Source organism: Orbicella franksi, chromosome 9, assembly GCF_964199315.1.
Source record: "Orbicella franksi chromosome 9, jaOrbFran1.1, whole genome shotgun sequence".
Lineage (NCBI taxonomy): Eukaryota > Metazoa > Cnidaria > Anthozoa > Scleractinia > Merulinidae > Orbicella > Orbicella franksi.
This window is the reverse complement of record NC_138153.1, coordinates 8,691,134-8,711,386: the sequence shown is the minus strand read 5'-3', so window position 1 is coordinate 8,711,386 and position 20,253 is coordinate 8,691,134. Positions and strand designations below refer to the sequence as shown.

Genomic DNA, 20,253 nt, shown 5'->3' with positions numbered 1-20,253 from the left:
TTTTACGTAGTTTTGGCTAATCGGATTTTGTTTCTAGTGAGGTAAATAATATGATACTGAAAGAGCAAATAGATAACGCTGGGTTGATAGTATTGTTAAGGGGGGTTGTCCGTTTGAAATTACATGAGGCTTGATATTCGAGTAAATCCGATTAGTGGTTAAATGTTGGCAAGATGAAACTTTGGCAAATGCCAACGACAAAAGTGCTACTTCATGAGAACCAAATCAAATTTTCAACTGTATGACATAATGGGTATAGTTATTTCAATGAATTTAAATAAAGTTGCTTGCTTTACAGCGGGGGATGTAAAAAAAAGATGAAGATAAATGCGATATCGTGCATGGGAACGATTATCACATTAAAATGATTCATCTAGATACTGAGCTGAGTTGGTGATCAAAATATGTCTTGTTATTATCCACTTGATAAACATAGCGCCAATTGGGCGTTGCAAGGAGAAAATAACGTCGTGATACGATGAATATCTAATTTATTCTATTTTATTCAACATTTAGGATATTTATTTTGATTATTTGGCGTTTTTGTTTGTAATTTGGGTGACGTCGGTTCTAACAAACAATGCATCCTAAATTTGCGTTATTTTCGTGGGAACAAGATCCCTTTCACATTCTGTCTATATTCCAGACAACTGCGACTCTTTGTAGACCTTTGTAGTCTCTGTGTTGTGGCTTCGGAACAGTATTATTCAAGTGAAATGCGTGATTACAAATATACGAAATAAACGAGACAAGTGTGCTGCGGAATTATATTGAACTTTAGCGGTCGAAAGCAAAGCCTGAAGAAAATTAAAGCTCGGAAGGGATTCATACCCGTAACCTTTGCGATTCCGGTACGGTGCAAACAATACACCACTGTAAAGCCTCTGAAGAACTGGTAGCTACTGGGAAGTGCGAGGTCTATTTATATTATATACGCCAGAATAGGCGATGATAATCACACAAAATGTAAACAGCCGAGTTTGCAGCGGAATCGCCGCTGTCTTGGGTTGAAATCCTGCTGAAAACTGATTTTTTTTTTTTTTTTTTTCAGGCTTTCTGCAGAAGTTGATATACAACTACGAAAATCTCTTCGTTAGTAACGTAATTTTTAAGAATAACATAACAAGCCGGAGGGTTTTTTAATCAGCGTTCAGACAACGAGACGACAAGTTGACTGGACGAGGATGCATTGTTGATATCATCTATTACGCATTAATGGCGAGAGTTACAAATGAGCTATTTATTTGAACCTTTTCAAATCGGAGATTGGACAAGATTTTACGTTTTTAGATTTTGAATATGAGCTCGATCGTTGGCTATCAGTGAATATTTAGCAACGAGAGGGCTACGAATCAAATTGATAGACACACGAGGTATTCTATGTCTTCTATCGACGACTTAAAGGTCGAAGTCCCAACTGCAACACAAGAAACGTCGTTGCGTTACTTAGCAGTCCAAAAGGCTAAATTCAGTTGATGGCATTATTTAGATATGGTTGTGAGGTAAGAAAATTCGCACGGCAGTCATTTTCCTTGTTAGTCGAGAGAGTTTATAAAGCTGTCTAAGGATCACACAACGCGTTTTATCTCGTACGCTTTGCAGTGTTTCTCACTAATTTATTTCTAAACGTTTATTTTTCTTCTCACTAATGGGTCCATAAACGACAACTTCGAAATTTAGCAATTCAAATGAACGTTCTTTTTTTGTTTCCTTACGCATGTTTACCTTTTCTATCACGCCCCGCAGAAAATGTCGCTTCTTATCTATAAGACAAATTAATTGCCCATCTCCAAAGCGAAAAGGAAAGTGTCGCCAGTTTTAAGTAGGCCGTGAATGTCCCGGAAATTGTCAAGGAAAAGCCGCGATAATAGACCCATAATAAGTTGTTGTTAGGGTTCCATTTTAGAGGTTTGTTAAGAAGGCCGGAAGAACGTACGGAGCTTTTAATGATGTGATTACATGAATAGATAGGAAGATAGTAGCATCAAACGATATCGAGCCAATTTGTTTCCTACTTTTGTGTATTGTTGCAAAACCGAATTGTACGTTCATTTAGTTTATGGATAATATGTATCGACGAGAGACTTTGATCCCTTAGTATCGAGTCCAGCAAAAAGCTGAGACCCAGTGATATGCGTCTTTGTATTTAACCCCTAATAGAAAGAACAACCGTCCACCTAATCTACGGGGATAAGCTGATGACATTTTGTCGTCGAGGAATTTCACTTGTAGACTGACGGATTCATTACTGAAATGAAAACTTTGTCGTTTGAGGACCTGCATCAGCGAAACGTTTTGTCTAGTCCACTTATATCCGTTGATAACCCTTAATCACCACAATCTTTCAGCTTGCAACGTTAGTCACAAGCTAGACGGGAATTGTTTCTTTTGACTAAAAGCTTGGCATCTAACTGGTCTTTTTCGAAGGTTTTTTCATTGGAAATGGTTTCTGGTTAAATTACGTTGTACTTTATGTTATGCTCACGAGTAAGCGGCCCTTGGCTGGAGTTCCATAACTGAGTCTGAGAACGTTCATATTTAGAATGTAATCCCGCAAAGACGTCAGGAACTGCTACTTGGCTCCCGATGACTGTAAAATCTGTTTGCTCTTGCTCTCCTGCACAATACTATGTCTTTGAAACTTTCTCGGAATTTTTTGTTCATGACCCCATAAATGATCGGGTTACAGCCGCTGTTCAACATGGCCAGCCATGTTGTAGTCGCAAAGAATTCATCTGGCCACTTGCAGCTTGGAAAAAGTAAACAAGTCATTCCAATGAAGTGTGGTGCCCAACAGAACATGAATGTCCCCATCACGATAAGAAGCGTTTTTGCAGCTCTTGTGTCTCTCTTAAACTTTTCTTTCGCTTCCCTTTCTTTGGCTTTTTCCGTCGCCGACGGTGAATTGGCTGCCCCATTTGAACTTGCGGTGCCAAAAGCCACCGGTACTGCAACAATCGTTTGCAAGGTCTCCTCTCTGAGTTCTCCAACGCGAGGCGTGATTTTTTGTGATTGCTTCCTTGCAGCACGTAGAATGTGAAAATAGCAAAAAGCCATCACTATGAGGGGGGCGATAAAGCTTGAAGCGAAGATGAATAACGTGTAAGGGATGTCTGAACCCCAGTCTGCGGTGCAGATCGACTCGTTTGTAATATAGATGTAACTGGACCAGCCGAAGACGGGCAGAAAGGCAAGGGTGATTGCGTGCAGCCACACGTAAGATATCATGGCCAGGGCTACTCGAGAAGTCATAATAAGGGGATACTGTAGTGGCTTGATGATTGCAACATATCTGTCTATCGAGACAGCTGCCAAAGACAGCATAGAAGCGATACAAAAGATGGAATTAAGCATACCGTTGATGGTGCACCATACTTTCCCAAAGACCCAGTCGTACGTGATGGACGATGCCATGGTGAACGGCATTCCCAGAAGTGCCAGGAGAAAATCTGCCATAGCCAGGTTGGCTATGAAAACGCTAGTGATGCTTCGAAGGCTGTGATTTCGATAGATGGCGAGAATAATCAGCGTGTTTCCTATGAGAGAAGAAAGCATAATGATGAGCAGGAACGCCGCCTGGATGGCGATGGCAACCGATGAGCGTGTGTCTTCTGCGTGCATTGCCGCTTCTGTACAGTCGGTCGTGTTGTCCGATCGATTGTCCCGCATCAGCTAGCAAATCTTCCACTTTCTCGTAGTGATCAAGTGAGTCAGCCCAGTGTGAAGGCGATTTGATTTCTTCCCCGCATAAGAAATGAGGTTTGACAACCTCGAACAAGTTAATAGATAAACGCCGCGAGTAATTTTCACAGGTGAACACCGTTGGTTTTTGTTTACGAAATCGTATTTTGTCCTTGCTGAGACTTCCAGCCTCCTCGCTCACAAGCGCGAATACTCCTTGTTTTGATTTGATGCCAGAGTCTTATTGGTATGAAGAAATCACCAGAATATGTCGTGATAGGTCGTCTCTATGGTTACTCTGTGGCCACAAATATTCAATCGTTTCCTTTTGGTGTATAATTTGTTTCCTGTTGTATCTAGAGTAGCATTTGAAGTCCCACGCCTAAAGGCTGCGACAAAACGTTTTCGAGGGCGGAAACCATGTTTACATGTGTGCCATTACCGGTAAAACATCTCACATTCTCTCGACTGACGTGATTTCCCACTCGGTTACGTGAGCTGCAACTTCTATTTACATTTGACGCATCGAAACGACCTGACCAACTGTCCCGATTTTTGCGATCCTGAAAAAATAAAATAAAAGTAAATTCACCTGAATGTTTTCAAACATTAAACTCGATATGATTTACAGTGGAACAAACCTGTTAAGGTTTGACATGTTGTTTTGGATAACCGACGCATTGCAAAACCAATTTTCACTTTGTTTCTTTGCCGGACCGGTTTAGATTGACTTTGATAAAGATGCGGCGCGCCCGTAAAATTGTTTGAGGCTTTTTCCCCAAGAGTACATGGTAATCAATTGTGGCAGAGCTAAATACTATTGGTGTTAACAAATGACATTGCACTTAAAAAATTGTTATCAGTTGAATCGTTACTTTCGAGTAATAGAAAACAAAAAAAAAAATAAGTTTAATTTTCGATTGACGTATTTTTCTTATGCTGACGGCTACAATTCTCAACATTGTTTTTACGTCGCAATCTTCATTACTGTTTTTTTGACACGTATTTGGAGCCCATTTTGAATATTATTTATTTCTGGAGAAAACAAATATTATCATTTGAACGGTGTAAGTAATTGTTTTTGGCATGTTTATTGAAATGCTTCCTTAGTGGTGCAAATTAAAAACGCTTAACATAAAATCGATCACAAATTCAACTGGTGCCTGGAAGTTGTTATTCACTGGTGAATTTGTTCTTATATGCAACGATATATACGAATAAATTTATATTTTAAAAAAACCCCTGATACTTATAGATATCGTTGTCGAACACATCTAATGTATGACAATGCATCTATCGTCCGTTTCGGAGAAGGTCCGTGCGTGGTCCACAATAAACAATTATTCAATCGTGAATTTCATCCTGATATTTAAAGGAAACTGTATAAACGCCAAAACTTTCCTGCGTAATATGTTGTGGGTTATATAACCATTGTTTGCGAAAAAGTGACAAGAACTCTTGGGCTCAGAAGTGCTTAAAGATTAAAGGTGAAGATAAATTATGTTTGAATTTCAGTTTGTCAGAACAAAAATCTGTGGTGCTATCAAATCTCAAAAAAGAATACCTACACTTTTATGCGGTGGGTTCGCTTATTTCTCAAGGCACTTGTTGACGAACAAACCCTATTCCTTGTTTAATTTTAGAATAACGTGCCCATGCAGTTATTATTGAATGAATACTTCATTCTTGGTAAAACTCCCCGCTGTTTCTGTAGATTACAGATTGTGCCAACAATTTTGCCAAAAGTCTATGATCCCATTGTTAGCAAAACGACGTACTTCGTTCTGAAAGTGATACCTCTATCAAGCCGTTCCCATTTTTCCGACTACAAATTTTGTCTCTTTTTTCGTTTTCATAGCACTTTTGCACAAAAACGATAGCGATACGAGGTCGAATAAAATGAGATTTTGTCAAGATCTTCAGTTTTACGAAGCACAATGAAAATTATTATTTCTATTTGCAGTCATTGTTTTATTTGCGTTCTGAAATGCTTCAATGATTCCTTCGTTGCTTTTTTTTTGACGCAGAGATTTGTGTTTAAACCTCCCTTACAAGGCGGTCTATGTTGGAGATATGTATTTTTTCCTGGGGAGGGGAGGGCGAAGATTTACATCGGTTTTGTTTAAAAGTTTAGTGCATGGATATTGTGTATTTGGGTATCATGAATAGATTATGTTTTGCAGATGTCGCGGCTTTCGTGAATTGTAAACAACTTGTTATGTTGTTTTGCGTAACAGGTCTTCTGGTAGAGACATTAGGCCAAAGTCACGTATCGGAACCTTTACACATTATTTTCTTTTGTTAATTAAATTTTGCAATTATTTAAGGCGGTTGTCACTAAATGGAATTCAGCTTACTGTGAAATTGGTTTAAACTTTTTCAATTACAATTCTTGACAATTTGATGCTTGAGTCTGCATCGACTGAATTGTGATAAATTGAAACACCTGGCAACAAGAGGTAGCGAAAAAACTGCTTTATCGCGAAAGGTGACTGGTAGTGATTTTCATGATTGATATCTGGTTGACATAGGAAACATGACAGCGAAGAATATAAAAGGTAGTCTATGAATTAAGTAAGGCAACGGAAAAAAAGCTTTCTGAAGTCAGGTCTTAAGTAAACAATTCGAAGCAGCTGAAAACATACCTGCCTCAATCGAATTCACCCTGATTGCAACTTGGACACGTTTTGTTCAATATCACGAACTTCACTGAGGACACACGAAGGATACGTTGAAAAACAGGAATATAAGTGCTCACAGCATCAGCTTATAACCTCAGAATGAAGATGAACTTTTAATCCACAAATTCCTAAAAGCACGGGACGAAGCACAGCAGTTTTGTTTAGAAAACAACTTTTCTTTGTTCTCCACTGGCAGAAACTACGATTCCTGGCTGTGTTGCTGATTAATTTCTGTTCTGTATCACTCTAGCATAGTAATTAACATTTTGGTTAAAGAAGAAGTCGCTGTGTGACATCGATCCTTCATTGTACTCTACTGGTAAACATTCATCAAAAAAATTTTGACTTTACAATTTGCATCCCATTTAAATACCGATGGGTGCCGAATTTTATGGGCAATTCGTTCGGGTTAAATTGTCTGACTTGTTTTTCCATATTTAATGCTTACCTGTTGTGTAAATGAATGGTGCCTCAGACATCTACCTCCTCGCGGTGCATGGAACGACAAAACATGTCCGAATTTTTTTCCCCTTAAGTATCTTTAAATGTATTGGTCTTGTAAAATATAAATATTGGAGAAGAATGCTCAATGATGGCGTGCTTCATTTGATGTGCCAGAGTCGGAGAAATATTTTACACCGCACTGACCCACACTCGTCAACAGTTGGCTGCAAACGGGTTCCTTTGCCACGAGAATATAAAGAATAAGTTCTTCAAAACACTGCATGCCGTTTTTAACTAAATTCAAATTTTGTTTATTTGCAGCATTATTTTAATTAGCATATTAAAGATTTACCTTTGTGAAAAAGTGTGTGTCGACGAATTTTTTTCGGTGCAATACATGCATATAGGAAGCAAAATCTGTAAAATTCTCATTTGAAAGCAATGTTTGTTCTGGTGTATTAAAAAAATTGCAGTGTTTTTTTAAGTTTGAATTGTTGTGGAGCAATATCAGAATGGCACATTTTCAATTCAAGTCAAAATTTGATACAGTTGAATTGCTGTTTTTGTTTTTTTTCGTTTTGAAGAGTTTTAACGTCTTCAGCAGGAAAATATATTTTAATTTGGGACTTTTGCTATGGGATCGAGTGCGAAAATACTGAACTTGCGCTACCATGTAATTTAAACCGCGAAAATGTAGAGATTGTCCTTGCAAGATAATTAATTTTGCATTAAAAAACCTGAGCTTCATTTTCCTATGATGGAACTATCCTTCAGGACAAACTGTAGACCAAAGTTACCTTATATCACGAGGATGGATGTGTTAACTTGTCTTAAGCGGCACAAGCTCTCAACCGTTCATCCTGCCAGACACATTTACAAGGACAAATGCTTCAGTTAAATGGCCACGAGTGTTTGCACTTCAAAGAGAGATTTTTCAATTAGGATATCAAAATGCAAATTGAACAAGGCCAAATGCATAGCAACCGATAGAGAAATTAGCATTTTTCATTTTTTTTAGGTCAATAAAACTAAAGATCGCTTCAAGTGTACTTTCTTTACAGCTTGACCTCAGTGCTTTATGGTATTTTTGTGAACCTGTTAAGTGGCCGGCAACATTTTTACACTGATTTTATACTAACCTCTTTACCAAGTGGTAACAATATAGGTAATATATAGATTTAGGCCAGCCTAAAAGCGTAGCTCCTGGGCCGGGTTGTTCAGAGCCTGACTAAGCTAACCCAGGAAAAGGTAAAATTAATTTTGATTTGAGTTTTGTAACTTTGAGGTGAGGTTTTCTGTATAATGTTTGGCCCTCTGTTTTGAGTTTTAATAATCACCATATACACGAAACAAAGCAGCAAAAAATACTTGTACAGAAGAAAAAGTTATAATTCGATTAACTTTTAATCCTGGGTTAGCGTTAATTGGCTTCCGAACAATCCTGCCCTGGTTTCAACAAGTTAGCCTGACATGAGCCCGCGATCCAACCCAAAACCAGCACTTGGTCAGCGGTCAACTTCGAAAAAACACGTGACCTCGATGAGCTGTAAACTTGAGCCCGCGATATGGGCACGTGATACTGGTCAGCGGATACCTTGTTTTGACAGGTGTCAATTGATCATAACATAGATGTCCAATATCAAAGAAGTACACGGTAAACCAAGGCTGCATGTCTCTGTCAACCTATTCGAGTATGGCCGCCATGTTGCGCGACTCCGTCGTCGTCGTCTTCGCCGTCGTGTGTACGCGCCCACGAGCAATACCGCTAGCCATGATAACCATGAGAAAATCAACTCATGGGTTTCCTTTTCTTTCCTATATGAGTATGGGGCTCCGCCGGAAATCCGCTATCACAAGTTTTCCTCACCCCCATGACATAAAGGGTTACAATAGCAACGACTCGAACAAAAAGGTTGCATTAAGTGCTTTTAACCCAAAAACGGCCCGGCGAAACTCATTTTTATTCTTGAATTGTGATAAGTAAGAAAAGAACGATTTTTGTTTGAATTCACAGGCTGTCAACGGACAGGATTCTCTTGCCGAACGTATTATTAGACATCTCTTAAGCTTCTTTGAAGGCCTCAAAGTCTAGGGCATGCTTTTTTGCTTAAACGGTTCATGCCCATTGTACAATCGTATTGCCTATTGTGCTTTGATATATTTTGGCAATGTTGACATCATTGTGCAACCTCTGTCTATTGCATCAAAAGCAAAACGAGGACTTTTTATGCGCTGCCCGAGACAACTGTTGTGGAGCTGTGGCAATTTTAGGAAAAAAAAAAAAGAAAGAAAGAAGCCTAATAGTGACGTCGACGTTTACCCGTCCGCTGTTAGGAGTGCCCATTTGAAAACAGAGCTTTCAATTACAGACTAGGTATTTAGCTCAGTAGGAGGTCCTCCAAGCTCCGTCGCAGGGTTGGCCTGCACGATACGCTCACTAACAAATCAAAACCATGCACCGTTTGATATTAGAAAAGGAAATCTTACAATCTTGAGCATTCCTCTTACTGTACGTACGAAATGTTAAAGTAATGACTTTGAAAATGTTTCTTCCAGTTATTTCCCCTGCTATTGGTCTGTGAGCAGCGACATTTGACTAAAAGAGCTTGCAACATCGTGGTAATTTCAAAAACTTTCTTTTCTAGTCGATATTAAATGTTAAATGGTCCCCGAAACAATACGTGTAATTCACCGAATACGAAGCTTGCAAATGTTTTGATTCTTTTATAAATAATTCGTTGACGGCCAGGTTATTGTACGCTCAATCTGTACGATCAACTGAAGACAATCGCTCGATCTGTAGTATTTGCTAAAAGATGTTTGTTGTATAAGGGAAATTGTAGTTCTCAGGTTATTGCTTTAAAACGCCAAATTGAAGTTGTCGAATGGTTTTGTCTAAAGAAGTCAGTTATGTTAATAGTAATAATAAATAAATATTTATATAGTGCCTATCCATGCCTGCTCTAGGCGCTGTACAATCCAAATGCTTTAAAACGCGTTCGCTGTTTCAGGCTATCTGGAGTGCTTTTAAAGCTCTGTAGATTAACTTTACGCTACGCAATGAAATTTTCACTGTTCAACTTTTTTGAAGCAAGGCGGGGGAAGCTTTTACTGAGCCTCCAGAAATGTATTCATTGTAGTCCCAGGGCACCCAATTGATTGTCCGGGAGACCTTTTATCCCCTCCAATTTTCTGAAGAGAATTGTCACCTCGAACTTGCGTGTTATGAATCTTACAAATTTTATTTTCGGATTGACAAAAATATCTTTTTAGGTACCGAAAAAATGATTTTCGGAAAGGCAATAAGACCTATAATGTTTCCGGAAAATGGACAAAAAAAAAAGCCCTAAGACTCAAGTTTCCCCAGAACGAACGAACAAGTAAAAATTTCATTGCGTAGCGTAAAGTTAATCTGCAGAGCTTTAAAAGCACTCTAGATAGCCTGAAACAGCGAACGCGTTTTAAAGCACTTGAGAGGAACTAGTCGTTTGGTGCCCCTAATAGTGCGGCAGCTAAATTGTGTCTAGTAGACAACCAATAACATTAACAGAAATTGTAAGCATTCAATTTTTTTTTCTTTAATTTCGCTCTTCTTTTTGTCTGAGAAATTAATATGTCATTTTAGAGCACCATTGTTGTGTTCAATAACTAGGACACCAATTTTATTGGTCGGCGTTCGTTCTATTTTCGTGTTCATCTTGACGATTTCGTGGAGAATTTCTCATAGCTCAATGCTAATAACAAACTGAATAAACTATTGAGGAAATCTGTGAATTATGGTGTCCTGGATTGTTATGGCTTTGTAAATTTTACATGAATTAAAATATAGTCATAAATATTTAAGTATCACAGCCATCATAATGCATAGCTAAAACGATTATTTCTTTGCAAGAAATTCAGTTTTTCAAAAAGATGCGCCAGTCTTTTAGCAATTATCCTGAAATTCGTATAAAAACAAAAGCAAAAAAAGAGTTACCGTGCATTAGACTAAAGAGTTCAACAACATCACTCCCTGCCGACTCGTTAATTTTTCATCACCCTCCATTATATGAAGTGTCTTGCGATATTCCACACAGAAGACAACAATCACAAGCTTCTGAATGACTAGACAAAAATTTCAACCGTAGATTATGTCTTTATTTAGCACTGAAATCTCACTACAAACTTTACAGAACGCGTGTTGCGGTCGGTAAAGAAACATTTGTGTTTCCAAAAGGAAACAAGAACGGGGAACTTTGTCTGTTTGAGATGAGCTTGTAAGCATTCGTTACCTGCATGTTAATTTCCATTTCGTCTGCTCTGTTGTTAATGTATCTTACGTGCATCGTACTCTTAAATGTCGCAATGAAGTGCTCCAATTCAATATATGAATTTATAAGCTTCGCAAAGTTTTCATTGTTGGTGTTTTGGCTTAGATTAAATTGCTACTTGCGGTGATGCTACCCGTAAAGATATTATGCCTACATGCATGATGAGCACCTGAAATGGCTGAGCTTGTAGCGTCTTGAAACTTTTTTTTTTTTCTTTTAATTCCGTAAATTTTTTTTTTTTATTGCAATGCACAAAACTATCTACACGACTTTCGTTACAATACTTTACTACTTTACTATACATAATAAACTGGACTTACGGTTTAACACAACTAATTCACACCCACTCACGTACACACACTACGAACAAGTTTAAATAGCAAAGTCACACCTATTTGAGCCTGACATATTCTAAGTTATTCAACTACTTCTAGTATTTATATTGCCCACTTCTTCCTAAGCATATCTAAATTATTATTTTTTTGTACAGATGTAAAAAAAAAGCGTCTTGAACCTTTAAAAGACTTTATAGGGTTATATTATGGATTACGTAACAATGATAATTTTCTTCAAGGCAATCTTACCTCAATCGGCAGCTTCACCCATAAGTGGTAGCTGCGAAATGTCGTGTACAAGCTTTGGGACAGCGCGTTTGCTCGCGGATGGCCTATTATTTAATTTCAAATAGTGGGTTGTATTGCTTTTTATCATATCAATGCTTTGTCGAACGGACAGGTGCGGATATTAAAGGACTATCAGTTAGTCTTCACGCGTAACCAAATTGTCAAAATATAAACACCAAAAGGTAGCGAGAGCATGAAATTTGGGGCTGAGGGAATGGAAGCGAAACGTTGAGAAATCAGCTTTTGGTGACCATGTCGAGGAAACGCGCTTCAGATAATTGAAGGCTTGGTTGTGTGTGTGGTTTCCAACAATGGTTCCATGCTGGTTAATAACAGTACGGCCTCTCCGTGGCAGTATAATACTGATTGAAAATGAGAGAATAAACTCGCCGAGACTCATTGAACATGTCAATATTGGATGGAAAAAATTTACGAATGGAGAAACGTTTCAGTAAATTATTGTCAGTTGGAAATGTTACGGTATCGTGGTTTAGCAGTGTACTATGAACCCTTTTCAAAGACTAAGATATAGGACACACAAAAACACAAAAAGAGATAGTAATATTTTTCAAATTTCAGAGCCATGGTTTAGTGCTTTTAAATAGCTGCATTGAAAGTTATCACATGCAGAACATCCAGTTGGTTGTGGGCCACTTGTGACTGACAGATGGTTCATAAAGGAATAATTACCTTTCCGTTGTCCAGTCGGTCATTTCAAACAGGTGAACGGCGCAAATTGATGTGGGCAAAAATGTTGTGTATATTAAGACTAATATTCTTAGAAAAACATAGTACATGGATAGTACATTTAAATTTCTTTGTGTCGGGAGAATATTACATGACGTTTCTTTTGACAAGAAAGGAAATTAACTTGCGCTTATTGGAAGGAAAAAAAAGTGGTGAATTATTTTTATCTTTGCAAGGCGTTGGCGAACGAATTCAGTGTACACTGCATGGTAAGTTCAAAGTTTAAGGCGCAGAATTCGAGTTTTCACATGAGTTTAGTTTGCTAGCTATTCCGGTCAAGTCCGGTCAAATATGTAACAAAACGGATCGTAGACATTAATGACAGTGAAATACAATGAATTATTTTCTAACGTCAACTTGTTTTTAATTCACGATGTCCATGAAATACGGTTTATTTTTAATGTGAATATTTTTTTCTGCGTAGATTGAAATGTTACAAACAGTGCCTTTCATTTTATGAATAAGTTTGTCTATTCCGTGTTTACCTTCATGTCCTGATACAAAATATTTCCTCCAATTTCTTTGTGCTGCTAAATGACGAAAATTCCGTTATTATTTGTGAAAAAAGAGGCCAGAAAACTAAGAAGAATTAAATAAACATAGTTTCCTACTGTGGAGACTATAATCTGGATTTTACTTGGTTGATTGAAATGCATTGGCGCTCCGTAGAACAATTGAGCAGATGTTTCTGGTTACAGACTTCGATTTTTTTTTTTCATTATTACGCAAGCTACATTGAAAGTTAACTTTATCAAGCAAAGTGACGCATTCACAGTATTCGCTTCATGAAATAGCTAACCATGTCTTCGTTTTCACCATGTGCGCAAATTTAATGTACAAATGCGTTAATAAGCGCGCCCCAGTTTATCTTTGTACCATGTTCACTCCGAGAACTTTGTCCTTTGATCTTCGCGACAACACACAAAAATTAAATCTACCGAAACCAAGAACTGACTACCTGAAGCGTAGCTTCAGTTTCAACGAAGCTTCCTTATGGAACGATCTTCCCGAGGAACTTGGCACTACAAAATCTCTTGACATCTTCAAGAGAAGCATTAATAAATGGTTCTCTGCATCGGACTCCTACACGGCAAATATGTAAACCAGTAAATAGAAAATTTTACATGTGATGCATTTCTTTTTTTCCTACTATTGTGCTGATATTTTTACCGTGTAATAAGTTAAGTTTTCATTCATTCATTTAGACACGAAAAGGGAAACCTTAAACACCAATGATTCAAAATGCATTACATTGATGAAGTTTCCGTACTTGGTTTACCGTCGATTGTAAGGAGAGTATCACTGCAATTGTTTCTTAGCGGTATTTTTTGCCGCTTTACTAGAAGCAAATTATCAAGTTAGGTTAGAAAGTTTATCTGATACAATTCACATGGCTCTATGACTTCATCGTGCTGCCTTATATCGTCAAAAGGAGCAATTTTAACCTTACCTGACCTGCGTGGAATTAGTTCGTTAGAAATGAGAACATATTCTTCCGCCGGCAGACCGAGCTAATCTCGCCGCTTCCTAAATTTAACCTAGATTACAACGACAAAACGAAAAAAATACCTCGCAAACTCATGCAGTTTACCTGTAATCCCGGGTAGCAGAAACTTGGGTGGTGCGTGCTAGCATCAAAGAGATGATTTACATTATATATATATATTTTTTTTCCACTAAAAAAAATGCGCATCGGGTTTAAGCCGAGCTAAGTCTTGAATCCGCTGAATAAAAGCGCAATATTCAATGAATCACCAACCGAAATATAACAATTAAACAAACAACAGAATGCGTGGAACAACCTATGACCGTGAGAGTGTTTTCGTGTAACGGAAGTACGATGAAAAGTGGGCGCGGAAAAAGAAGCTTTGACGGCGGGAGCCAAAAGTCAATTAGCAATAGTACTTTGAGGGTTTCATAAGTTAAAAAGAAATTTTTATATGACAGATCTTGAAAATATTATATTTTACTTGATTTCAGACCAGTACAGTACATCTTCAATTTTCGAACCAACTTTTTGCTTCTCTGCCTTCAAAATTCAAAATTGTAAATTAAGTCAATGAACTCTGAAAATACTAATAAATTAATTCACCAAAGCACTTTTCAAAATTGGATTGTTCCGTTGCCCTAAAAGGAATACGGAATATTTAAAATGATCCCACTAATGGTGGAAGATTTTCTTTCCATTTCCACTTAATAGCGATTTATTTTTTAAACATGCGTCTAACTCATCTACAACATATGCAAAAAGTAATTTGTCAAATTTTCTTTTTGTTTTTGTGGGGTCCTTGAAACACTGGGGGTTTATCACACTGCAAGCTTTTAGTCGAGCGTAATAAGCTGAAAGCTTAGCGCGGAAAAATGAGACGATTATGTCTCTGTAAGTTATTTTTTTGGGCCAAACAAAGAAACAAAATCAATGAACACGCTAAAAAATAACAAAGTCGTGTAGTTAAAGTGGCTCCATAAGGTAATCATTTATGGCGTTGCGCGCGCAAGTGTTATGTTTTGAATGCTGTTTTTGCATTCGCTTTCACACCTAGTCCTCTCAAACTTATTGCAAGTAATAAGCAAAGATTAAATGGTGTTTTGCTATCATCTCTGTTAAAATTTTGGGATTTAGTCTTAAATTATAAATGCCCAAACAAATGCGTTTTTTACTGTTTTTATGGCTTTATTGGTGATTTTCATGAATTTCCTTCGGTGAAATCTTACAGAATTTTTACACCACATCGCTTCCAGCGGGATACGAATTTTAAACATGCACTAAAAAAGTAGGGTTTGTAAAGGCAGTGTTTTCGATATTTTCAAATTTATGTCTTTTACCGCTGCAAAAAATCTGGCCTTATAGATTTCCCTGAAAAACGAGCTCCGACTGAAGTAAGATATTTATTACCAATCTGCCAAATTTTACGGAATTTCACCGAAGGAAACGCGAGAAAATTCACTGTCAGTTTTACTTTTTGTGCTCATGTTGACGTAATGAAATACCGAAAAACACTGACGTTTACCTTTGAGCGCGCGCAGATTACTTCCTCAGCGCTCGCGCGATCGTAAAACTATAGGGAGCCACCTTAAGGTCATTCCCCAGTATTGCATTGCGCATCCTTACTGCGCATAATTTATGGCGTCATTAGCGCGCTTTCGTGCACGCGCACATTGAAAACATGGCAGATTTGCCTTGATATTGAGTTCTGTCAGTTGAAAAATGGCTATAGCTCACTAACGAGCTCGGGCACCCCAAATTTTTTTCCAGTCCTTTTAATCAACTAATCATTAGCTTTGCGTGAGAAAAGACTGATCTGATTTCTATGTTTGAAAATTGAATAAATAGAAAAATAGCAGCTGCATTGTAGTCTTTCCTATTTTGCAGTTTGATAGCCGTGGCAAGCAATTTGGTTCCAATATTTTAACAAAGATTCAGCTGTCTGTCAAAATCAAACTTGAAAAGTGTATTTGTGTCCGACACAAGTATTGATTGTAGTTTGAGTCTTGTTTTCATGAGTCTGGGCTCACAAAGAGTTTACAATAACTTGGAATGCGTTCTTGTACTGAGCATTAAATAACGCTAAAATGGGACATTTTCAATGCCTCACTGCTCTTTAACGAGCATGGGCACCCCCTTTTTTTATTTCATAATTTAAGTTCTCATATGATAAATATTCATCGGACAAAGTTTGAACAAAACTCTATGTGCAGTTTTATTTCAGGGGGATTGCCTTAAATAGACTGTTACGTGCATCGCTCACCTCCAAGTTGCGTTCTAATTTAAAATAAGGAAATAAACTGACTGAAAAACTAGAGAAAGAAATAAAAATCAGCACTTTCTTTTTCATTGATATTCGGTTATATACAGACGACCCTTGGAACATTGTTCAAATCAGACGCCTAGATACATCATTGAAAATTTCGTTTTCAATAATTCTGTATTCATTAAAATCACACTTCACAATCCGGACGTAATTATCGGCCACTATGGCAATCGTTTTTTGAGACGACGTGTTTTCGAAAATGACACCCTAACCTTTCCAAATTGGGCGAAGAAAACTTATTACTTTTGTGGTTAAAAGATATTACATTTATGGTCAGTATTACGTTTATGATAAATTTTTATTACATTTATGGTTGGTACTACATTTATGGTTTTTGTTACATTTATGGGTGATACAGCTGCGAGTATTTTGGGGGTCAGTTTCCTTGTAAGGCCGTCGTATTTTAAAAAGTAAATCAACGAATACCTTTATTTATAACACAGATCTTGTAAACCAAATAATATCATCAAATTATGATTAAAATACATTTTTTTTAATCTTCGAATATCAAAGATATGCATGAAGCCACGGGATGTATGCCGTTCAAGGAAGTCAAACAGCTTGATGTTGTCATTGATTTCATTATTTTCCGGAAACAAAGTTCCCGTTACCTTCATGAATACGTAACTTTTTCATTGTCATAATCGTTGCTGGTATACATAAATGGCATGGATGACATTTCCTAATCAGTACATCAACGAACTTTTATTTATAATTATGTTGGCATTTGCCTATCTGCATGGAATCAAGGAGTCAACTCCGTTCAAAAGTAAGCGATTGTGTCTAAAAATGAGTGAGTAAAACTCCTGAGGCACACACAGAGGGGGACATCCTTAACATTATGTTAATGTCACTAGGTGTTCATGGGAACAACGCCCCTTGAATGATAAGGGAGGCCCAGTCTTATTTTTTAACAAATGTTTATTGTGCTGCATTACATGTGATGGGCGTCTTGATTTGTGCTATCTGTCCTTGTATGAGGATCAATCTCTCAAAGTATTGAAAATATTACCCAAAAAGAGCATTTTTGAGAAGCTACACGTTCCAATACACTTGTCAGTGTACATAACTCTTTAGTGGAACTCTTTAACTGTACAGGAATATAGGCTTGTTTCGAGTTAATCAAAACCGCTGGATAAATGGACCAACGGTGTTTTACTGTCAATTCGAAGTGAAATATTTTATAAATACCTGAAGGAAAGCTCTCAAGCGTAAGATGAAACAATGCATAGTGTTGAGGAATTAAGAGCATTTCGTTTCGCTTTGTTTTAGCGTATGTTTTGATTAGAACCGTGCATATGCGTCTCCAGTGTAATTATTCAGCGGTCTGGAGTATTTCTCTTAGTGTTCACATTTTTTTTAACAAAAACTACTACACGACGATTTCGCTTATTTCATTTCGACTGTAAATGGAAAACACTTCAAAGTTTGGACTTAAGTTTCTGCTTTTATTTTACTCGAAAATCGCCAACGGAAAAAAAAAAAATCAATAAATCGAAAACAACAGGTAGATAGCTGACGGTTATCCCTCTGTTAGGTGGGCTTCTTAATGATCTCAGTTGTATTTGTTTAAAACATTTGCATTGTGAACACGTTCCCAAAACGTAAACTGCTAGCTTCCAGGAGCTGCATGCCTAAAATGCAAGCCGTAAAACGGTAGAAGTTTAGTCCTTATGCTCCTTTTCTGCCATGGTCAGAACTGAATGACAAATGTCGTCAAACAGAGCAGCACATTAAAACATTGCATATTACAAACAACGCAAAGCTGCATTAAATTACCATGACAACCCAGGAAGGTGCTGGTAGTTTGTCTTTAAAGATTTTGAAAATTTTGCAGAAGGAAGTACTAGTTACTGTTTGTTAATGTGTAATACTTCAAATGATTGTACACAGCTCAGCATGTGCTGCGGACACACACACTAGCTGAAGCCATTCAGGTTATTCAGAAAAGACGCAAAATAGGTTGACTGTTATTCGGAAAGACAAAATAAATTGATTGTGTTTTGGAAAGACAGAAAATGTATTGACTGTTTGCAGCCAATCGCTATAAAGATTCAAGCGACAAAGATGTGACAGCAATGCGAGTGGAAGAATAGGCTAGAACGGCTAATTAAAAATCTTTTATCAATGTTCTGCCGCCAAATGACGCTGATGACGTCAGAGGCAAACCAACAATTCTGTTTAGGAGAATATTATTGGATTAATCAAAGATGTAGAGCAGAGTAGGATTTCTTTAATCTGTTTACAAACGACCAAGGCTTACAACATACAGGATCAGAACAATTTTTTGAAAAAAGTCAATTGAAATGCTTGGGGGGCAAATTTAATGCGATCCCAAAAACGAGCTCGTGAATTCAATTAGCTCGTGAAAACAATTACCTGGAGGGGGTGTTGATTATCATCAATTATTCCTTTTGATATTTCTGAGTTCTTTGTGTACTTATGCAACAGCGCCTTAAGCTTACACGGGGGGAAAAGAAATGCGGAAATTTTAGAAGGATATTTATTTTGAACCGTTCGCATAGCACGAACACAGGTCCAATCATTTGCAACGTGACGACTTTTCCACCATGTTTAGGCTTTCAAATAGTGATCGAAACATCTAGACAAATCATTGAATGGAAAGGAAGTTAAAGAAGTGACACTTTAAATCAAGAGTCCTATTTGCAATTCATTCTTTGAACTTGCCGTTCGTTCGTTATTAGAAAGAAGATGCTAAATAGCTTTCTGTTTACATACGCGTAGTTACAGATGAATATTATTACGGCTTTATGACAGTTTCTGCATAACATTCTTGTTTTAGCAAAGTTATATCCTTGTAAATTACAGTTAAACAGCAATAAAACTGCGATGTTTTTAATAGTAGTACAGCATTTCCAGTTGCGTTAGCAGAAAGGAAAAAATGGAGAAAAAGTACTGTTCTGTGGGTTGAAAGGAAAACAAGAACTGCCAGGCCCTCAGTTTTGCCTAAAGGCTTCACATGATCGTATTGATTTTAAATTTACCGTTTTTTTACAATTCTTTCTTTTCGAAGAAAGGAAAATCGTAGGAAAATTGCGTAGAAAAAGAAGACACAAGCTTTGCTAATTGGCTTTCCTCTTTTCCTTGTTTGAACTTTACTCTTGTCTTTTGAGGCAGTAATGTTCTTGTGTATTCTATGGTCACCGCGCTGCGCAAGCGGTCGCTTTTTTTCGGTGGCTATGACAGCAGGTGAAAACGAAACGAAAACTGTATTTATCCACGATAGTTCACTGGGTTATCACCTTCATTACAACAAAAATATGTATTAATCTTTCAGCCGCTGAATTTCGGTTCAGGTCGTTCAGCGACCTTCATTGCCTCCCTCGCTTGCGGCATTGTAAAAAGTATTTGCTGATCTGATGAGTAAATATTGCATCAAAAACAAAAAACAAGTTTACCTTCAAGACCTCAAGGGTTCAAGATGTGTCACTGAAGGGGTGAGTTATGGCCTCTGTGGATATCAGCTCAGAGGACAGCTGTGAAAGGAAGTAACGAAGCCAAACTTTGCAAGAGCTGTCCTACGCCCGCCCGTGATTACGTAGTGGATTGTATACGAAATGATGGATTGAAATAATTTCTCGTATCTTACCATCTGACGCATTTACGTCTACACGTCAACTCTCACCGGGAGGAAGTTTGATTTAAATAGCCTGTATTAAGATTCATGATTCCGCTTGTTACATACAATAAAAGAACCTTTTGTAAAACACACTATTGTTCTATTCAAGATAACGAGTAGTTTACGTTTACAAGTACTTGAATTTACACCAAAGACTTAATTAGGTTGATTGACGCCAGCTTTCTAATAAACATTTGGGCCATGAGCCCGAGTTTTCTAGAGCGACTGATAGTCAACGAGGTCGACTATCGCTTATAGAGAACGCAGCCCAATTGTTTTAGTAGAAACTCTAAATCATTGCGGTCTAACACCTGC

General features: G+C 37.6%; 1 protein-coding gene across 1 annotated transcript; it reads right to left on the bottom strand.

Moving 5' to 3' along the window:
* Positions 1–443: 443 nt before the first annotated feature.
* Positions 444–4,227, bottom strand: LOC145498379 (octopamine receptor beta-2R-like). The gene has a single exon (XM_081478305.1). The coding sequence runs from the start codon at positions 3,667–3,669 to the stop codon at positions 2,563–2,565; it is 1,107 nt and encodes a 368-aa protein (XP_081334431.1). The 5' UTR covers positions 3,670–4,227; the 3' UTR covers positions 444–2,562.
* Between the last annotated feature and the right edge of the window lie 16,026 nt (positions 4,228–20,253).

What these genes read in the sequence shown, in the direction of transcription:
- LOC145498379 (XM_081478305.1), bottom strand. Translation starts at nt 3,669, where the DNA reads ATGCGGGACAATCGATCGGACAACACGACCGACTGTACAGAAGCGGCA.